Source organism: Acanthochromis polyacanthus, chromosome 19, assembly GCF_021347895.1.
Source record: "Acanthochromis polyacanthus isolate Apoly-LR-REF ecotype Palm Island chromosome 19, KAUST_Apoly_ChrSc, whole genome shotgun sequence".
In the NCBI taxonomy this organism is placed as follows: domain Eukaryota; kingdom Metazoa; phylum Chordata; class Actinopteri; family Pomacentridae; genus Acanthochromis; species Acanthochromis polyacanthus.
The window spans coordinates 14787893-14809842 of NC_067131.1; the positions used below are offsets into that span (position 1 = coordinate 14787893).

The 21950-nt window shown below is 41.7% G+C and overlaps 2 protein-coding genes across 2 annotated transcripts in view; one reads left to right on the forward strand and one right to left on the reverse strand.

Annotated features, from left to right (window-relative positions):
- The window catches only part of ift140 (intraflagellar transport 140 homolog (Chlamydomonas)), a 29890-nt gene extending 7976 nt beyond the window's left edge, over positions 1 to 21914 (reverse strand). The window contains exons 1-18 of the mRNA XM_022190842.2: positions 21779 to 21914; positions 21076 to 21239; positions 20747 to 20968; positions 20360 to 20481; positions 20137 to 20267; positions 19534 to 19709; positions 19128 to 19219; positions 18941 to 19047; positions 18502 to 18644; positions 18191 to 18394; positions 18016 to 18088; positions 17797 to 17888; positions 17494 to 17621; positions 17260 to 17377; positions 15354 to 15475; positions 15112 to 15247; positions 14768 to 14899; positions 13884 to 14107 (exon numbers count right to left, since the gene is read on the reverse strand). Coding sequence (XP_022046534.2) covers positions 13884 to 14107; positions 14768 to 14899; positions 15112 to 15247; positions 15354 to 15475; positions 17260 to 17377; positions 17494 to 17621; positions 17797 to 17888; positions 18016 to 18088; positions 18191 to 18394; positions 18502 to 18644; positions 18941 to 19047; positions 19128 to 19219; positions 19534 to 19709; positions 20137 to 20267; positions 20360 to 20481; positions 20747 to 20968; positions 21076 to 21222 — 2369 coding nt within the window. The 5' untranslated portion in view covers positions 21223 to 21239; positions 21779 to 21914. The remainder of the gene's footprint in view (positions 1 to 13883; positions 14108 to 14767; positions 14900 to 15111; positions 15248 to 15353; positions 15476 to 17259; positions 17378 to 17493; positions 17622 to 17796; positions 17889 to 18015; positions 18089 to 18190; positions 18395 to 18501; positions 18645 to 18940; positions 19048 to 19127; positions 19220 to 19533; positions 19710 to 20136; positions 20268 to 20359; positions 20482 to 20746; positions 20969 to 21075; positions 21240 to 21778) is intronic.
- tmem204 (transmembrane protein 204) lies at positions 323 to 10449 on the forward strand. Its single transcript, XM_022190844.2, has 3 exons — positions 323 to 1523; positions 2215 to 2370; positions 9067 to 10449. Exons 1-3 carry the CDS (start codon positions 1244 to 1246, stop codon positions 9309 to 9311), a joined length of 681 nt encoding a protein of 226 aa, XP_022046536.1. The 5' UTR covers positions 323 to 1243; the 3' UTR covers positions 9312 to 10449.
- Positions 21915 to 21950: the final 36 nt, after the last annotated feature.

Sequence of the window (21950 nt, forward strand, 5' to 3'; positions counted from 1 at the left end):
CCAAGTGAAATAAAAAGAAAGCAAAAGAAGCAAGTGTTGCCAAAATCTTACTCTATATGGACACAGAAAACCAAGCCTCAAGACAAAGCCTGAGATATTTAAAACTGCTGCGAACAGTGGAGTTTGCTGCACACAGAGCGGCAAGATCTAGAGAGCCAGAAAAGGAAAGACAAGAGAAGAAACGGGTCTACATTTGGCCCCTCTTCCCATCCCTTTTTCCTCTCAGGAAACACATCCTGTTGCTGGCTGACTGTGGCGGCCAATGTGTTTGTTGCACACGAGAGAGAGGACTTTAGCGAACGCCCCCTGCTCTCCAGACAAAAGAATACACCAAACAGTGACGTCTAAGAGGGGGCCTTTTGGACATTCTCTCAAACAAACACACACATATTTAAAGTGAACATGAAGGAGGGAGCTGTCTGTTTAAAGCTTGCTGCAGATGCGAACTGATGTCTCGGAATATGATGAAGAGCAACTCCCCCACGTTTAAACTCTGACCTCCAGCTTTTGCAGAAAAGAGAGAGAGAGGGAGAAAGACAGAAAGAAGCAGAGGGAGGTGGGCTACAGAACTTCTTGTTCCAGTCAAACAGCGGGGACTCTTCAAGTCGAGAGACAGTCCTGGTCAGTCTAAGCAGAGTCACTAACGAGTCTGCTCTTAGCAACACTGCATGAAGAATCTATGCTGTTCTTTTTCATCTGTACTCCTCTGAGAGGGATGTGGCATTGCTGAAAAGGAAAAAAAGAAGAAAAACAATCTACTGCCAACACAGAGAAACCAGCTGCATACACAGAAGTCAAAAGAGTGCAATAAGCAAAGCACAGGAGAAAGGAAAAGAGACTAAATCAAGCAAGGATCCAAGAGTCAAGCTGCAGCCAGCCGAAGCCAGTGGAATGGACCTAGGTGCCAGTTGGATTAATCCCCACGTGCCCACAGTGCTGTCTGAGGAGGAGGGCTGAGGATCTGCTGCAACGTCAACCAACTCCTGAATGAGGATGAATGGCGATGTTCTTTAGCTAAGCCTTAAAACAACACTCTTGACAATTCCACATCTGTGCGAGCTGGAACAACACTAGCGAGCAGCTGGAAGAAGTGGAGGAGGTGGAGAGGAGTCAGGGGGCCCAGAGCACTGCTGGTGCTACTGGCCCGGAGGAGAGGCCAGGGAGCGGGCAGCACGCCGAGGAGGACCAGGAGCCGGAGGAAGGACGCGACGGAGGGGGAGAGGTGGCGGGCGTCGGGCGTCACATGGCCGTGCAGAGGCTGGTGGCGGCAGCGGTGGCGGTGGCCCTGCTGTCCCTGGTCCTAAACAACGTTGCAGCCTTCACACCCAGCTGGGTCCTGCAGGCGCTGGAAGATGGACGTAAGCGGAGTGTGGGACTATGGAGGATGTGTCCCACTGGCGGGGAAAAGGGCCGTGATGACCTCCAGGCAGGGAGAAGGGCGCAAGGGACACAGAGACCGTGCGAAAGCCTCGGATGGGGCTCTGAGTATGCAGGCTACCAAGAATCCCGCAGCACTGTCAAATGTAAGTTTTTACTTTAGATTTAGTTGATGTCTAGTTTCCAAAAAAAACGTATATTAAAAATAACACATTTTTTCATTAAACATGTTCACTGATTGATTGGTACTTCCTAGATGTAGTGGGTCCTAACAGAAACAAACCAGCGGTATGTCGGTGTTTGGTGTCGTGTGGTTGTAATTTTTGTTCTTTTCCATTTGAAAAGACACTGCAAATCAATTTTACTGTCGGGGCACCAACTTGATATGTGCATTCATAAATTAAATCTATCACTAGCCCAGGGCAGTCAGCCAAGAATTTAGGGTATGTACTACTAATTCTTTATGTTGCTGCCAAGTGGGTAGGGGTAGCGAGATAAACATTCAGGCAAAGTCAGTGTTGTGATGGATTTATGTGCTTCTGCTAAATTAAGCTCCATTGAGAAATTGCCAGGTTTGGGAAATGCTGACCTTCCATTGGCCAGCTTTACTGGGCACAATGGGCAGCGCTGCCTACTAATGTTAGACAAAGACATGCCTCGCCATTCATGAAATAATCCTGTCAGTGAAACATTGCTACAAATGTGTATTATATTCTCTGTTAGGCTTTATATTGCTGCAACACCTCTACTTTAGGCTTATCTAGCTTGACATCTGTATACAGTTATGGCATTCATTGTGCAAGAAATCTGACACAATTTTTCTTCTGGTCCCTCAAGTGCAGTTTAACATGATGCGAGCATGCAACCTGATGGCAACGGTGGCCCTGACAGCTGGTCAGCTTATCTTCCTTCTAGGCCTGATGGAGCTGCCCTTCATCACACAAGAGTCCCAGTGGTGGGAAGAGGCCATCGCTGCACTCTTCCAACTAGCCAGTGAGTACCAGCATTCTGACAGCTTGCTTATTTAAAGTGCCTCGCATCTGAAAAGCTCTATCCAGCACACTACATGCATCACATTCTGGAACAGAAACATAGAAATCCAGATGATGCAGAGCAAAGTTCACATGCTCTTTGGCTGAGTGCCATGAAATGGGGCTAAAATCACAGAGGGGAGGTAGACTGGCTGACTTCTCAATAGTAAAGATTGGCCTCAAATCCTGCAGGAAATCACTCTAAAAACTTCCAGACACGAGCAAAAGGCAGGACACCTCTCACCTTGGGTTTAGCCTGTAAAAATTAAACATTTCCTTGCTTTTGAAAATGCGCGGTAGACGATATTTTGACAAAATGCAAATCTACAACTGTGGTAAACGTAGGAAAAATGTGCTCTCTGCACTGTAGCGGAAACAAAAATGGATTATACTGTATTTCTACATTTCTGAAACATAGTTTGCTGAATTCACACTGTTTCTGATGTTAGTAAGAGAGACAAAAGCTCTAAAATATGACAGAACAGAGCAGGCAAACTAAAAAAGAAAAATGAGAAACTAGGGAAACAGAAAGAGGACAATCGTTGGAGTGAATTAGAACCAGACAATGCAGTCGCTGAAACAAAGCCTCTCCTCCACAACTAGCACCCATCCATCCATCTATCTCACAGTGCGACACTCAGAGTTGGCTGGCATGGCCTGTCCCAGTGCCCCTGCTGAGGAAGTGTGTTGTGTTGTGTGCAATGGTGGCTCAGCTGCTTGGTATCAGAGCAGCATGAAGGGGGTCTGCTCTGGGTCTAAATTTAGTTCTAGTCCAAAATCCATGGGCCAGAGCTGCAGCGAGCCAGGGAGCGACTGTCGGGCGCCAGGATATCCCTGCTCAGGACGAGGAAATGTCTGTGACTACCTGTTATGCAAACCCCTGAGCTGAAGAAGGAAAAAGAGGGGAGGGGGAACGAACGGGAAAGACAGTGTTCGACAGAGACTGTATGTTTGTGTGTGCACGGGCAGGAGGGATTATGTCCATACATGTTTGTGTATGCTGGTGTGTTTATAATGCGCCGCGGTGGAGAAATGTCCTGTGGTACACACGACAGCAGGGTGGGAAGCGCCTCTGTCTAGATAAGCTGGCCTGGCTTTTATGTCTGTGTTTACAAAATGTCCAAGAGTAGCGGCAAAAATAAGAATCTCCTCTTTATCTTTACTGTAGGGATGACAGCTTTTATCTCCAGACCTTGGCAAAAGGATTGAGACCCACCCAATGTTACTGTACTTTCCAGTATGAGACAATACCACCGGCCAAACCTCAATAACCAACAACTCCTCTCACCATAGCATGCTTAATAAAGACAGTTGCAAAACGGACATATTTCCTGGTCGCAAAAGAAACAAATCGCACACCTACTTCCCTGACATCTAAAAATAATAATGCTCTCGGGAAAAACGTCATCTTCCAGTTTTACTCTCTAACCATATATAGTCAAAGCTGCTGAGTAACAAGATGACATGTATCTTTGCAAATAGGATGTTCCCCAACCAAGCAATAACACAAATATGATTTACATTGACAATCTGAGTTATACAGGGGGGAAATGTGCCTCAGTTACTCTGAAAATATAGATTTCTAGATCTTAAAATAGCTCATCTGTTTGTATTTAAATAAAAAATAGAAGTAAATAAGAAAAGTTAGCTGAAACAACCCCAATTCAAAGCTACTAGCTCTTTACAGAACTTAAAGTCTGTTGGGAATCACATTTTTACACATCAGTTGCTGGAGTTTGCTCAACCAACTTGGAGACAGTTAAATATCAGAGTTCACTCCTGGCCACACACTGTATATAGAAGATGGGTGTAGTGACCATGATGTCACGCACTGGTTTGTGGGCTGCTCTTTTGATGGCTCAGGTTGGCATTTGGCCATCAACATCTTGGTCTTCTGAAACCAGCACTCACAAGCATGCAGTAGATCTGAGAACTTAAGGGCGCTTCACTCACCCATTAGGTGGTGGCCTGTCAAACACAAAGTGCCCAGCCCTAAAGCATAATCAGCTCTATTGACTATTTTCTTCTAAATGGGAACAAAATGTACAAAATCAACAAATTATTGTATTCAGAAAGTCTCGTAACTAGCAATTCAGATCTAATACTGAAGAGAAAAATGTGACAAGTGAGAAGTGGGGTTACTTTCTCAAAGACTTCTATACAATTAGAACTTTTTGCAACCAGAAGAGTCACCTCCTGCGGACCATTACAAAGAATGAAGAGTCAAAGCAATACTACGTTGGCTGCACTTCTCACATCTGATAGCTATGTTCGTCATTTATTTACAGTTTATGTTCTTGACATTAGATGGATCAGTTTATTAATCTATGACAGTGTAAGAATACTGATGCTCGAACTTTTGGCCAGCACGGACCAAAAGTCAACAATACTGCAGGACTGTTGAAGAAGAAAAGGCAAATTGCAACATTTTATAATACTAAGAGCCTTGCAATCACAGTAAGCCTTTGAGTTGGACTGACATGTCAGGACAAATATGCATACAATAGTGTTCAAATGCAAATGTTTAAGATCATTCACTGAGTTTACCATCTTGGTAATTATCAGCAAGCAGCTGGGGATGAGCAGTCAAAGGATTGGACACATTTTGTGCCACTAAAAGATCTGTTAATTGAGATAGTTCAGTGGCTAAATTAAAACATTGATTTTCTTGCCATGATAGATACAAAGGCATCTAATTATCGGGATTGATTCTTAGGATGGATATCTGTGCCACATTCCATGGAAATCTATCCAATACTTGTTGATATATTCAGTCCAGGCCAAAGTGATGGCCTGATGAACCAAGTAACTCACCATATTCATACTTCTCATTTCTCTTCTCATTTCCTTGCTTCACAGTCACTCTGTATCTTTGGCTGAATATTTTATACTGTTAGTTGAGCAAAACATGGCACAAAAATAAAGTCATCCTAGCCTCTATACAACTGAATGTCCATTAACTATGATTTAGAAAAGTAATTTACGATGTGAATAATCACCAGATTCATCAAATGTAAATAACAATTAACTTCAGCCCTAATTCCTGAACTAAAGGCTGCAAAATACACAAGTAGTGGCCTCTCTTTAGCAAATTAAAAGAGGTGAATCTTTTCAATTCAGACAGTTGCGCAGGCCTCTATCATTCAGCAGTCCAGTCCCTATTCCTGCTATAGCCCTCCCCCACTGAGTCAGTGAATGGGCTTCAGTTCTGAATGAATGGAGATATTTTTACCCATCGCTCTCTTTCTCTGGAATGTTTTCATTTTCAGACGTGCCAAAACGCTCCACAATTGCAAGGAGAGTGTGAGAGTGTGGAACAACAATATTAAGCTCCATAGAGTGATATCTCAGCAGTGTTGGCTGGCCGACGCTGAGAGCACAATACTGGAGACGTCTCTGGAATGTGTTTTCTGAATTGGGCAGGGCTCTAACATGTCAACTGGCGACACGGCGGATCATATCCCTATAAGATGAAGTTCATTGCTGGAATTTCAGAGGAATTCTGATTAAACCCGTCTCAAAAAGAAGTCCATGTGCTCCCTAGATTCCTGGTGATATCTGTGGAATAAGGTTTGAGCAGACTGGCAATTGTTTGCCCTTTGAGGATCAACCAAAACACTCCTAACTGAAAGGAAATTTTCAAGAACTAGCCTTTGATTTTCTCTGTGACAGATAATGTCAAACGTCCAGCAACTATAACATATTACTCTCGAAGCTTAGGGTGTGGTGAGGAGGGAAGGAAGGAAGGATGAAAAGAGGAAGAAGGGGAAGGAAGCTTGAAAGATAAGTCTGTGCCAAAAAAGAACGTTCACACAGCCCACCCTGCATGGAACCTGAACAGGAGATTATTCATTTTCTTGGATAAGGAGCCAGACAGGTTAAACACGAACAAAATGAGCAAACCGTTTCTTATGCGTACACACGGTCGGAGACATGCAATGATACAGACACAATTACCCACATCCTCACTTTAAACAATGACGGCCATCTTACTGCAGAGGTACAGAAATATATGGACTCCCTCCATTGGTGCCACTGCCTGCTTCAGGAAACCGACTGATTCATATCCTAAAGCACTAACATCCCTATTTCCACTGATTATTTTTTGGTTCCCATATTTATACCACTGTGGATGGGGCAGGTTTTCAGGCATGTATTATTGTTGAACTACTGAATGGCTCCGGACCGCTCTTGAATGCACTGAACGTGGTACCGCCTGAGGGATACTTAAAAAGCATTGCTTTCATACATATCTGTACAGGTAAAGAATGAGGAAAGGTGTGGGCTATGGAGACATTGGAAAATGCTGATAATGTCGATAAGACAAAGCAAGGATCAAAGAAACAGCATGGAACTGAAGGCTGTGGCTTTCTACCTTCCCAAACAGGAGTTCCTCGTTGTGTGAGTTTACCACAGTGAATCAAAGAAATCAGGAGATAAAACATCTCAAAGGCTTTTCCAAGCTTATACTCAGGCGCTGATATTTTTACGCTATTGAGAACTTTAATCTGGAGATCCCAGCAGTTCTTCCTAAGAGGAAACAGATTTCCTCAAATCAAAGGCCTCACACAGAGATCCAGGTGAATAGTGTGGATGGATGTCTTATTGTCAGCATGAGAGATTTCAAAGGTTCACATTCAGTAATGCAGTCTTTTACAAAACTACCTTTTGGCTGCGGTTTCATGAGCTAGACCAGGGGTCGGCAACCCGCGGCTCCGGAGCCGCATGCGGCTCTTTCAGCCCTCTGTTGTGGCTCCCTGTAACTTTGGAAAATAAATTGTTCTGCCTTTCAGGCCCGTTTCAATGCATTTTAATATAGAGAGTTTTATTGTGAAATTACCGCTCTTATTTTGACGTGTCACTTCACCGGATGTGCTGCTGGGGTTTTCCCCTGGCTGGGACATGAGAGCGCAAGGTTGATGCGGAGGAGATGGAGAAGCAACGCCTGTAGTTTCACATCGTTTTGTACTCAAGAATGGCAAGCCTGTATATTAAAGCTCCACTCCAAGAAAGACACGTCTTGTCTTTGAGTCAAAAGTACTCATGGTAGGGTAATACACGTTACACGCAAGAACACGGCAGCAGGTCAGAGAGTCAGAGGAGTGACGTCTTGGAAAACAGGGCAGCGACTTACCGGAGAAAAGTTATTAGCTTAAGATAAATAGATAAATAGATTTTACAAGTCAAATAGACATTCGCAAAATATTGATTTCCAGCTAACATTATGTAACATTTGAGGTCCAGGAGCAAAAATGACATTAACCAGGTAAGATAAATATTAGTGGAAGGACACAATTTAAAAAATGAATCTAATTAGAGGCTTTGTAATTAATTAATCACGACTGATTAACAAGAGCATAGAAGTTTTAAAAAAAAGCGATATATGCAGTGTTGTCTTCATTTTAAATGCCTAAGGATTTTGCGGCTCCCGGTGTTTTCTTTTCTGTGGGAAATGGGTCGAAATGGCTCTTTGAGTGTTAAAGGTTGCCGACCCCTGAGCTAGACAGACACGTTCGTACATTGTCACGGATAAAGAAACATGTATTAGATTACTTTGCTCACAGAAAACTAAAGAATGTTTTTATCTCTGACTTGTTTTTAGTAAGGATGCATGATATTGTGTTTTTGCCGATGTCCAATATGCAAGTTTTTTCCATCTCAATACCAGTATATGAATATACTTTAGGTTTCTCTTGTGGAATTAAAATTTTATTATACCCAATGTTATCCCAATTCCTAACCGGCAAGTAAAGATATAAAATGATGGTTTTGCACATGTGCACAATTACTAGGGCAAAGTAAGAAAACTCATTTATCTTACATGTAAAGATTCAAGACGTTTATTTGTCACGAACCCAATTATACATAGTATAATGCGCAGTGAAATGCATTAAAAAACATCATGTCTACATTTTAAAGTAATGTTTTCAAACAAAGCTGTGAACTTTCAGCCTGAGAGAAATTATCTGTCTGTAGGTGTTCGTTTTGGGCAGATGCAGATATCCTAGTGCAGGCAGGTTTTAGTTGTTTTAGTGGTGTGCCTCTATAGATGATGATGTGCATCTGTCACTTTGGTCTAATATCTAACCAGACATATTTCGATAATTTTGATGGATTACTATAAAAAAAAAGCACAGATATTCCTTATCTGCAGAGAATGGATCCTACTAATTCTGGTAATCCCTTGATTTCTCAGCCATACCACAAGTTTTTTTTTCTTCAGATTTGAGTGAAAAATCCTGAAACAATTGAACAGATTTTCAAGAAACTGTCATCAAGCACATGAAAGTAGCCGTTCATGTCACCCTCAGGTTGAACATGAATGTAATGACTCTGACTTCAACTCTTTGCCTATTGTACTGACACTAATAAGTAAAATAATGTATTAGTCCAATATTACAAAATATTAGGTAAATCTTATGTTTGGTTTTAAGTAGCATATAACACACTAAGCTAAATGCTGCAATTTAATGTAGCCACAGAGTTGCTAGCATGTCTGTGAGCTCTAAGTTTTGTTTTATCTTCAAGAGCAGTTCATCATGAATATTTGTGCAGAGTACCGAATGAATATATTTCCATGGATCCTCATTTTACAATCGAGATGTTGGTAAATGTATTCTCACTGATTGGGATCTTTTCTCCCTGTGTTCCTGTACAGGTTTCGTGCTGGTGATTGGACTGGTGACCTTCTACAGGATCGGGCCCTACACACACCTATCCTACTCCTGCTACTTGGACATAGCTGCTTGCTTGCTGGCCACATTGGCTGCAGCCGTGCTCATCTGGAACATTTTACACCGCCGCGATGACTGCCTCGCACCTCCAGTTATATTCATCAGCCCCTCACTGGCGTCACCTTTCCACCCACGTCTGGACAACGACTACGTGGAGTCGCCTTGTTGAGACGCTAGACCTCACCAAGCAAGCCGATAAAGACTACTGGACGACAGTGAAAAGACTGTGCTCTCAATTATTCCTGTTAAATTCCAGCAGGGCACCTGCAATGTGACTCTCAAGAGAAGAAGACATTCCTGTGGTGCTACAACAGCTGGACTAACATGTACCTGCAATTGTATTCAGTTTTTTCCCCACTCCTTCCACTATAAACAAGGATATCAGATTTTTTTTTGCTGCTTAGTGCACAAAAGTCACATATTTAACTACAATCATTGTATAAAGCAGCCCTAGAGTTCCAGATATATTCAAATACTCTATGATGTTCCATGTATTCATGCTTGGCTGAGCTAATAATGGAATTTGGACAAGGACTGCCTTATAGAAAACATCCTAATGAAAAGATCAAGCTGGAACTTGACCTGTTTTGTTAAATGCACACTAATTAAATTGTCTCTTCCATAATTACAAATTGGAAATAATGAAAGATGTTGAAATTATAATACCAGAATACCTCATATTTGTCTCCATCCGTATAAAGCATATTACAATTTTATTACATATTGATATTAATGGTATATTTTGCAAGGACGTAGATAACTAACAAGGCAAAAGCAGAAGAGTCAGTCAAACTTTAAGTGTACTACTCCAAATGAGTATTGATGTTAATTTCTGAAACGGAGACTGCCTGGTGACTTTTTGATCAAAAAAGATATGAGGGTATATTCTCACTTATGAGTTTTTACATGAATATTTTTCCTCTTGAAACAAGTAAAATAAAATAAAAAGACAAATGACCTGTACATGAATTTATTTGGATTTTTTAAAAACAATTTTTGATAAATTGATGGTAACAGCTACTTTGCCTGCAATGTGAAATGACAAACATTTCATTACTAAAGGTCAGTGTTCATGATGCTTTCCATATGAATCTCTGCTCGCTTGTGGTACATATTGTATACTTAAATTAATATAATATTAAAGAATAGAATAGTGCTATCATTAGTAGTCGTGTTGTTGTGACCATATCATATTTCAGCAAAGAACTCCAGGCTGTGTGTGGGTCTTTCACACTGCCAAGCATAAGGGCACATTCAAAGAATAATATATCCTGTTAATTCAATAAATTCTTTGGTAAATATTCAAACATGCTGGTGTTTGTTGTTACTAATGCTTGGTGTCTAATACCACACCTGACAAACAGCACTAAAGGACAAGAAGCTACTTGAAGCATTGGCAAGTTGTTAAGACTAATTTTGATATACTATATAAAAAGTACATTTATTACCCTTTTCCTGAGCTTTTAATCATATATTACATCGCACCATTAACTCTAATTTGTTCAGGTGTCATCATGTACGTCAAGAAATTGTTAATTTCCCCAGTGAGGGATCAATAAAGTTGATCTTAAGTACCAACATCTGAAGGCAGAAAGTCACAGTAAGTTCATTTGTCACAGATTCCAGTGGTCAAGAGTGAACCTCCAGGCCTATCTTTAACATTTGGTAAGAGTTTGTTATGATTAATTAAAATTTTTAACACGTTCTGTTCAAATGCTTGTGGATGCATTATGCTGTTGTAGCAGAAGAATGTAAAACAGAGTAAATCTAAAGGACACACATATAAAGTGTTTAGCCTCGGTATCCATGACATGACAGTGTGTCTTCACCTCGGTTTATTTTCCTCTTAGCGGAGATGTTAAACATAAAAGGCTAGAGCCAATTAACAGCTCAGAAAAAAGCAAAACAGCACGTTCATTCACTTTAGAAATCAAAACCCAACTTAAAATACAGGTTGTATAGAAAAAGGGAGACAGCATCCAGTGTTGAGAGTTAAACTGGGACATATATGTTCATACACAGGTGCATTTAAACTTTTTCCCCGGCTGCCTGGCAGTCTCTTTCCTTTATAATCAGATGTTACTTGTGTGTAACACTTAGCGCACCGTCATCAAATGAAGGTAAAGTGATGCACATAGCTGCCCATCTGAATGGCAGGCAGAATGGACTATATGAAACATGATTCATCATTAATATAAGCGAGACGGCACACTATCACCAGTGGCTGTAACAATTATACATTAATAACATATTGAATAAAACACCACAAAGTAAGTGAAATCAGCTCATACGTGTTAAGCCCCATATAACTGACTGTGCAATAGCTGAGCTTGCTACAGATTTAACTATCCACAACTATACAGATAATGTTGTTTAGCCTGCTGTGACATTATTTGAACGCAAGTTTGAGAGCGAGGTTTTGTGTATATGCTGTCATTTGATCAAGTAGATTAAAATTATTACATAAAGATATAAAGACGAGTGAATAAGAAAAAGCATTACATGTCCCATATATAAATTAAGAATGCATCCTGTAGCAATTGAAGCCAAAGAAACAAAAGAATCTGTTCTTCTGCAATGCAACCAAACACTATCATTTAGATTAAGTAGCAGTGAGAAGATAAATTTTAAATTCTGGCACTGCTATTATACATTAAGCTGATTCACATCAACAAGTGACACACACACACAGTCTCAAGATATCTATGTCTATTAAGTGCAATTTAAATTCTGAAGGCTGTCTCAGTAAATGATGGTATTCATTTCTTAAAAGAATAATGGACTAACAGTGGAGAAGAACTGCAAATGTTTAATGAACATGAGCATAACCTGAGAGCACGAGGGTCGAATGTATCACAGCCAACTATGACTACAACACCATATCAGTCCCAGCCTGAACACTTCCTCGGGTGTCTTAGTTCCTGATGGAAAGGGGAGTTTTGCTTTTAAATAGCAAATGCAATGGAAAAGATAGTACGACAAGGCTCGCATTGATATGGGAAGATAACCCTGTAACATGTCACCTTAAAGTCAAGGACAACGTGAATGTGAGGAAGTAGCACAGTCTGGACTGAATGAAACATTCCAACCTGTATCTGACACACTGCTTTGGGGAGCAGAGGGACTTCCATACTGAGAGTGTCTGCTTTACGTCTTTCGGTATTGTCTCAACTTGAGTCAGAACATCCAGGCGTGAGGCTGAGCCAAGCCCCATTAACAAAAAACGGACACTAAAACCTCCGCTGACGACATGAGGGTTTTGTACTTCACACAGACAGGTAGCTGCCCTGCAGATCTGTAACACATGTGAATTGACTCTTTCATGCACATGTGAAAGACAGGTGTATCATCTCTGTAGTGTTTCCAACACATATTTCATTATAAGACCTCAAACACATGCACTAGATGAAATACGCCTGACCTCCGGTTCATGAGCTAAACTCAGACTTAAATATGGGAACCTTTGTTGATTCAAAGATCTCCTTCACAGACACAAATCCCAGAAGATACAGGTTACTGCTGCAGGAAAAGCATATTCCTGTGGGTGGAGATATGCGGGAATCGAACACAATACCAATCTATAAAAAAAGCGAAGCAACAGTATAAATAGCCATCAATGTGGAACTTAGTAAAGCTGTCATCAGGCCTATTAAACTCCTTGGAATATCCGGCCAGTGGAATATGCTGTTTTCCCATTTGTTTGTTTTTAAGCTATTTTCCCATTTGCGCAATGTTTGTACGTGCGAAAGCTACAGTAGCAGCAGAATTCAGGACGAGTGCCCCGAATCACGTATTCATTTACAGATAACATCACATCATTGCTGAAATCCCACATACAGCTCACACACACACACCTACAGGGACGGACCCACACATCCTTTTAGTGACCTGATTTAATGTTTGCAAGAATGGAAAGGGCACTGCTTTTGGACCAAACTGGCAGGGGGACCTCATGTGCGACTCCGAATGTGTTTAGAAAAGAACATCCCTTCAGAACACACCCGCACACTAACAGAAACAGTCACATATATACACATTGAAGAGTTCCTTCCCTCGGCACAGGACACAAGAAAACTTCTTAATCATGTCCTGTGTTGTAAAATCTGTTTAATGTAGTTACATAATCAGATTTTAAAAAAAATGGCTTTGGTGGATCTTACTTGGTCTCAGCATCATAACGTGATGCATTTAGAAGCAATGTGCTGAGTTTAAAACTACATGTTATTTACCATTGCATATACAGGATCTTAAATTCACTTTTCCTTCACTAGCCTTTCCAAAAGTTATTGTTGTGAATGCTCTGATTGCTTGTAGGCATTTTTTTTTTCAAAAGATACCAAAATAGGCAGGGCTGAGTGCTTTGATGGGACTTCAAGTGAGCACGTCGGAGTTAAGGTTACAGAACTATTGTGGTGGTGTGACCTTAACAATCAAAGGCGCTGAGTGAAAAGAGGAGCGAAGACAAGCAAACAGCAACAAAGACACATTTTCTACATGAGCAATTTGTTGCGGCTTTCCCGCTGCAAACTATTGTGGAACATTCTGAGAAGAGTCAGGGTTGTGGTAACAATGCTATCCCCGTGTGATTTGCTATTCCTTTGAACTGAGGCCTCTGTGGAGAAGACTAGTAGGAGTGTGATGACAGTGATCAAACATGTGGACGTGTTCCTAGTGAGTATACCCGGCTGTATGTCTCCTCTCTATACGAACACGTGCTGATGTACACGCACTGCCGTCCTACCTCTTGATGAGCTTGATGGACTTGAAGGCTTCATCCATGTCACCGATAGTCAGGTAGAAGCTGAAGTTGAGCATTGCATCGCGCGTTGCCTTCTCACAGTTCTCCAGTCCCACAAAGTCTCTGAGAGGTCGCCTGGACACCATATGAGGGAACTGAGCAGTCGCTCCTTTTGATGTCTGTGAAGGTGGTGGAACCTCTGGTAACCCCGGATCCTTCTCACCTGGCTGAGGAGTGTAGGTAAGAAGATCTCTTGTTAAATCAGTAGCCATGTCAGACAGTAATAAGTGAGGGATTTTGTCAGATAGGATCATAATAATAAAACAAATGTAAAAGTCAAAATCCACAGAAGAACATAGATTTTGGGGGAATGGGCAGGAGGTAGAGCAGACCTAACAACAAAGCAACACCAAACAGATCTATTCATCAAGGCGAGTGTGTTAGGAACTGGACACACATTAGTAAGCTTGACTTATTTTACGGATGCGTTGTGCTGCTGATGTTGGACAGTCAATATTTTCAATCTTGCTTAAATGCAGCACAAGGCCAACACAGGCTGTCACCATCACAACCACTGGAAGGTAGGAGTCAGGAACAATGAAGGTTTCTGAACAAACTGCAGGGAACAGACACTTACTTCTGGCTGAAAGACACCACCCCTCCGAAATAATAGCTGGGGTGTGTTAGACCAAGCAGAGTTTTACGTAAGAACAACGACGTATGGAAACAAAAATACAACATAAATGGAAATATAAAAACATCTCAAGGTCTTAAAACACCCAACCTACAACGTTCAAGAGAGAAATGCCATATTTGTATAAGAAGCACCTCCCTCCCACACCTGAAAAGACAACACACAAGCAGAATGGAGTGTTCTGTGGCCTCACCTTGCAGCTAAAACAACAGTAGGGCACATCCAGAGCGAGGAGAGCTTGTAGGCCTGGAGGTTTGGGGTAACAGTCTTGGAGGAGGAGCCCATGCTCCTGTGTACAGAAGAGTGTCACCACTGACACATCAGCCTAAACAGACATAAGACATCACACAAAGTACTTTAATTCATTTAATTACATCTATTAACATAATTAAACAGGTAATGCAGATATGCCTTTTAGTGTGTTACTTTAACATATGGAGTCCTGGTAGAAGTCAAAGCCACCAGCAGTTTTAGCAGAAGGATTTGTTTTTAAAAAAACTGTACAAAAATTTCTCAGCATTAAGAAGTTGTCTTTACCCGATCCATGTAGCTACTTGAAGAGGATTCAGAGCTGATTGGCACCGTTTCACAAACAAAAAGACGAGGTTCGCTCTCATCCCAGAAGTGAGATACAGGACAGCGACCTATGAGCTCTGCTCCCTGAAACTGATGCCTGGAGAACAGAACATATGTATGTAGTACGTGAGAAAAAACATAATAACGAAGACTGCTTTAATGCTGCTACTGTAGTTCAAACTGAGAAAACCAGCTTAACTTACTTTTCACTTTCTTCTGGCTGAGAGATACCACTGGATGGTCTGCCAGTGAAGAAGTCAAAATGTGTCACAGTGTCCATCTCAACATCATAAAAGTACACTTTGTGATCAGGTCGCCCATTAACCTGGGAAGAAAGCATTAAAGCAATAACATATACATACACACATTTTATATATACATACACACACACGCACGCACACATTGGGGCAAAAAAGTATTTAGTCAGCCACCAATTGTGCAAGTTTTCCCAGTGAAAATGATGACAGAGGTTTGTAATTTTCATCATAGGTACATTTCAACTGTGAGAGACAGAATACAGGAAAAAAATTCCAGGTAATCACATTGTAGGATTTTTAAAGAATTTATCTGTAAATTATGGTGGAAAATAAGTATTTGGTCAATAACAAAAGTCCAACTCAATACTTTGTAATATAACCTCTGTTGTCAATGACAGAGGTCAAATGTTTACAGTAGTTCTTCACCAGGTTTGCACACACTGTAGCTGGTGTTTTGGCTCATTCCTCCATGCAGATCTCCTCTAGAGAAGTGATGTTTTGGGGCTGTCACCGGGCAACACGGACTTTCAACTCCCTCCACAGATTTTCTATGGGGTTGAGGTCTGGAGACTGGCTAGGCCACTCCAAGACTTTGAAATGCTTCTTAAGGAGCCACTCCTTTGTTGCCCGAGTGGTGTGTTTTGGATGATTGTCACACTGGAAGACCCAGCCATGCTTCATCTTCAATGCTCTCACTGATGGAATGAATGGGGCTCAAAATCTCACGATACAAGGGCCCATTCATTCTTTCCTTAACATGGATCAGTCGTCCTGTCCCCTTTGCAGAAAAACAGCCCCAAACCATGATGTTTCCACCCCCATGCTTCACAGTAGGCATGGTGTTCTTGGGATGCAACTCAGCATTCTTCTTCCTCCAAACTTGACAAGTTGAGTTTATACCAAAAAAAATCTATTTTGGTTTCATCTGACCACATGGCATTCTCCCAGTCCTCTTCTGGATCATCCATATGCTCTTTGGCAAACTTCAGACGGGCCTGGACATGTACTGGCTTAAGCAGGGGGACACATCTGGCACTGCAGGATTTGATTCCATGTCGGTGTAGTGTGTTACTGATGGTAGCCTTTGTTACTTTGGTCCCAGCTCTCTGCAGGTCATTCACCAGGTCCCCCCGTATAGTTCTGGGATTTTTGTTCACCGTTCTCATGATCATTTTGAACCCACGGGAGGAGATGTTGTGTGGAGCCCCAGACCGAGGGAGATTATCAGCGGTCTTATTCTATTTTCTAATAATTGCTCCCACAGTTGATTTATTCACACCAAGCTGCTTGCCTATTGTAGATTCACTCTTCCCAGCCTGGTGCAGGTCTACAGTTTTGTTCCTGGTGTCCTTCGACAGCTCTTTGGTCTTGGTCATGGTAGAGTTTGGAGTCTGACTGTTTGAGGCTGTGGACTGGTGTCTGTTATACAGATAACGAGTTCAAACAGGTGCCATCAATACAGGTAACGAGTGGAGGACAGAAGAGCTTAGAGAAGTTACAGGTCTGTCAGAGCCAGAGATCTTTGCTTGTTTGTAGGTGACCAAATACTTATTTTCCACCATATTTTACAAATAAATTCTTTAAAAATCCTACAATGTGATTTCCTGGATTTTTTCCATATTCTGTCTCACAGGTGAAGTGGAGCTATGATGAAAATTGCAGACCTCTGTCATTTTAAGTGGGAGAACTTGCACAATTGGTGGCTGACGAAATATTTTTTGCCCCACTGTATATATAATTTTACAACCACTTATACATAAAGAGACTACATTTACAGTAAATGACAGCAATACATGATTTGACTATCAAGATTTCAGACAGGAAAATGAGACTGAAAGCTGTTGGCATTCACCTGAGAGATTAACATGCTGACTTGGCTGCCGTTGGCGTTACATTTGACAGACCTCAGGGCTCCCAGATTGGCAATCTGGTCAGCCAGGTTCTTAGCACTGCAGTGAGCTTTGGCATCTCTACAAGGATACAGAAAATGCCAACAAAGAGACATTTATGATACATGAAGTATCGTTAGAATGCTTCTTATAGTTTGGTTAAATTAGGGGAAGTGATAACATCATAAATTCCATGCCTTCTGGAGAGGTCGAACACTCTGATGTGTGCCGTGTCTGTGCCTACCACCAGGTAGGACTGACACACACTGAGCAGCACAGGGTTTCCCTCTGCCTTGGAAAAGGTCAGAAGTTGCTTCACTGTGCCCTGTGTGAGGAAAGAAGAGAAAGAATGATTTAACAAAGCCAAATACTACTTCCATGTGTTTTTATAGTCTTAAAATCAATATCAAATCACCTTTAAAATTTTGGAAAAGCACCCTCAAACACTTGCTACATTTCTGTGTTTATGTGAATGTTGAATAGTGGGGGGAAAAAAAGACCTGTGGTGTACGGATTTGAACTCTGTTTGGTTCCACAGTGTAGAGGTTCTCTCCATGTACAGCTACCACATGGGAATCACACGGAAAGGATCCTGGGAAATCCAAAGACAGAGAAAATGAGTGTGGAGAAATAAAGAATATAGAGCAAACGCAAGTACACAATGCAGAGTTGCCAGACACAGTCCGGACAGTTCAGGGAGTTTTTAGTGAGTGTTGTACCCGTATTGCGTAGAATTGTCCCTGAAAGTTCGTACACAATGACTTGCTTGCCGTTCCACACTGTCACTGAGTCCTGTTGGCATGACAAAACATATCATGTTACTGTGACACTGACTGAAATTTCTATTTGTCTACACGGGCATTATTTTGTAGAAGCCTTCGTTTTTACTTTTACCTTAGTGACACACACTCCCTTGATATGTATTTCTGACTGCAGAGCTAGGTGCAGTCCTGTGCTGAACTGAGTGATGCTGAGCTGCACTGGGGTAAGCTGCACTGCTGCCACCTGCTGGCTGAAGTGGGCTGACATCACATGCTCACACAGAATCAGCACTGTGTTGGAATTGTTTGCTGCCAGTAGATTCAGAGTGGAGCCCCACTGAAATGAAAAGATCTGGCTGAACTTTTCACTCAAGAACATCATTATATATATATGTGTGCTATGTGACTGACATTCATTTATACCAGCTGCAGTCAACACAGTACCTGCAGCTGAGTGACATTTCCCTCTATTTCAGTGGGCGTTTGTAGCTTCCACTCGGCCTTGTTGTCACCTCTGCTGCTGCCTGGCTTCACCACCATCCTCCACATTGCTATGCGCCCATGGGTGGTACCAGCTGCTAGTATTTCTGTGAAGGATACATAAATGCCATTAGTTTTTTTTTTTTAAGAAGTCTGCACACCCCAATAACATGATGGTAATCAAGGACAAAGTTTCTAATCAGGTTTAAGGTATAGTAAGTTGAAAGATGAAATGAAGCCTCGGAGAATTAAACAACCAAAGGAATGCAAAGAAAACACAGTACTTTACACAAATAAGGATAAGTGTGGAGAGTCAAGTTAAGTCAGATAGCGGACTGTATTTTGTATTGTATGTATGTATTTGTACATTTTGTACAACACGTGACAAAAACACTTCAGTTACCTTTTCCTGCACAGTATGAAACACAGTTGATCATCTCTCCCCTCTCAAACCCCAGAGTCTCGTCAAGAGGCAAAACATAGTTGTCATCTCTCTCCAGGTCCCACAGCCTAAAAAATTCACGAGGCAGATTATTACTCAAGTTTCAAACGGGCATGTATGTGTATGCAAACAGCGCCTGTATAGACACCTGGCAATGTGCTCTCCTGTCGCTGTGATGAGGAGGCTGTTCTCTGTCCAGACAATGTCCACGTTCTGCCCAGACTTGCTGCTCAATTTAACCTGTCAGTAAAAATATGTTCACAACTTAAGCTGTGTATTAGTTCAGGCTGGTCTGTAGACCTGACAATAAATAAAAATGACAAAAATATTAACATATACACTATAAACTGAAGTATGTATGTCATTGAGAACTGCATTAATGTTCATTTGAGTAGTAAATATCTGTGAAATTAACACAATCACATTAATGTTTTGTAGCATACAACACTTGTGCAAATCCCTTTTTCAAATCACACTGTTAAACAAGTCCATCTGCATTACCAAATACAATTACCTCATTAGAAAGACACTGTTTTGTGAGAATTTTAGTGTACCTTCATAAACTCTGTGGCTCCACCGTCAGATCCTAGAGTGTACTGTGACAGCATGAGGGTCTCTGTGATGACTGCAAGGGCCTCTCTCTTCTCAATATAGAAGAGTTTCTTGATGGAGCCCTCCACACTAAGAAGGGTACTGGTCTTACAGTGTTCATCCACGCAATGTACTTTGCCTATATACACAATTAAAAACAGGGTTGAAGATCACATGTGGAATATCTTTTGTCTCAGAGCACAAAATGTTATTGTTTTGTCGAGATTTGATTGGATTTCGGATCAATAGCAATGCTTCACCCCCTGAAATAGGTAATGTTTTCTTTCTCCTTTCTAGAGCCTCGTACAGACTTACTGACATTTTACATGATTTTTCATCACATCTGTCAGACTCTGTAGATTATTATTGGAAATACTCCCCCCACATATTTTTGCAATTGTTCAACAATTGAGCAGAGCACAATGAACAAACAACCATCACTGTAAGACATGTACACAAGCCAAAGAACAATGTTTATATGCTGAGTTCTGACATTGTGGGGAACTGTCGGCCACAGACTGTGATAAAAAACAACAAAGTAATGAGATACTTGGACAAACGCTTACCATCTGCGGTGCTAACATAGAAAGCAAGTCCCTCCTGTGGGCCCATCTTCAGAGGGGCTCCCTTCCAGCTGAACATGTCCAGAGCACTTTCATCTCCACTCACTGATGCTCGAGCTAGCATTGCTACATCACTGTAGAAAGAGTCAGGTCCTATTATCAGCAGCATGGCACTCAGTGTAATTCTGCTACTTAAGACTACTAGGAAGAATATCCAACTACTTACTCCCCAGGTGAGGCAGGCTTGAAGATACAGCAAGTTAGAGGTTTGTTATAGTCATGCTTTACTAGATGGTTTCCTTGAAGTCTCCCTCTGGCATCTACCTTCCATACTGCCAAAGTTCCAGTCTGTCAGCAAATAATAACACAATTTTTATGCAGTACATTTGGGTACATTAGTGCTGTGATTCATGCCTAGATGAACCCACAAAATTTATGCCAAAGTTGCAATGCTGGTAATCCAGTCTTTGACAACTACTCTAAGAAAAAAACAGGTTTATCATGTATGAAAACCTGGTTCATCAGCATATACATTAATCATGAACATGTTAGTAATCAGATGATGTGTACACACAGTGAGCGCCAATGTGGACAGTCATTAGAAAACACTCACCAGATCACCAGTGACCAAGCGGCTACCCGAGCTACTCCACTCCAGCAGCGTGATGCAAGATGTATGTATGCTGGGCAGGACCGTCTGATCTCCAGAGGGGTGTGTGAGCAGCACCACCTCACCATTCTCCCAGCCGACTGCTAATACAGGCTTTGTGGGATGCCAGCACAGCACTATGGGCAGATGAGGACGTTCCACATGGCAGCTTTCCACATGCTCTCCCTGTACATGAACACAAATGATTTTAAATATGCAAGAGTTGACAAGCACTGTGTGATTGGTGATATTCACATAGACTGGCTATTACATCCTCAAAGCCCAGTGTGTACCTGCTGCAGATAGAGGTCAACATTGCCTCCAGTGGCAGGGCTGCTTGATGCCACAGCCAGCACAGGAAGAGCCGAGTGCCAGGTCAAGTGACAGGGCACAACACTGTTTTCAGGGGCTTCAATACGGTGGTCAAAATACACCGCCATGTCCCCAGTATATCTCCCTAAATGAGAAGAAACAAGCATGAGATAGCAGCTAAGTAGAATCTCCTGGATTATACGTCCTTATTGACTAATGCAGTCTTCCAGTTTACGTTTTCTGTTTGTTGTACAGCTTCATGTCCCTGTGCCAGCCGCTTAGCTGTTGGACTAACTTATGTTGTAACAGATCGCTAATCACAGTTAACTCTGAAATGCACCCTCGAACAGCATCCAGTGATTTACGTTTTAAATTTCACTTTGAATGTAGTTCACTTAGCTCGCCTGTCTACTATTGCATACAAATAGGTCACGTGGACATAAACGAAGCTATGAATTCTCTATAATAGTTCACATTTAGCTAGCATTCACGATAGTAGCGCTATGTGACAAACGACAAACCTAAGTTAGCTTTAACTAGCGGCTAGCATTAGCTAAGCTAGATGAGCTAGCCAAAGTTAGCATTTGTGTTTGGCCCGTGCTCAAGTAGAACGAAGCAAACCAATATGTTAAGTTATCGGAGACCCATCTCAGGGTCTCTTTTTTGAACTTAACGTCAACTTACTTGTTAAAACCGGAAAGAGCTAAAGACATCGACCGTTACTTCTTGTATTGTCTTGTAGCTGCCGTGTGTGCACAGAGCGTCTACCACAGTTGCCCCTGACAACCTCGCAGTCTAAGCAGGAGGCGGAGTTACGGAAAAGAACGAAGAAACCCGAATAGCTGTCGAAGATGCT

Bases quoted from the DNA above. Each gene is read 5' to 3' on its own strand.
- tmem204 (XM_022190844.2), top strand. From the start codon at position 1,244: ATGGCCGTGCAGAGGCTGGTGGCGGCAGCGGTGGCGGTGGCCCTGCTG. The intron at 1,524-2,214 runs GTAAGTTTTTAC...TGGTCCCTCAAG, and splicing joins ATCCCGCAGCACTGTCAAAT to TGCAGTTTAACATGATGCGA. The intron at 2,371-9,066 runs GTGAGTACCAGC...GTTCCTGTACAG, and splicing joins TGCACTCTTCCAACTAGCCA to GTTTCGTGCTGGTGATTGGA.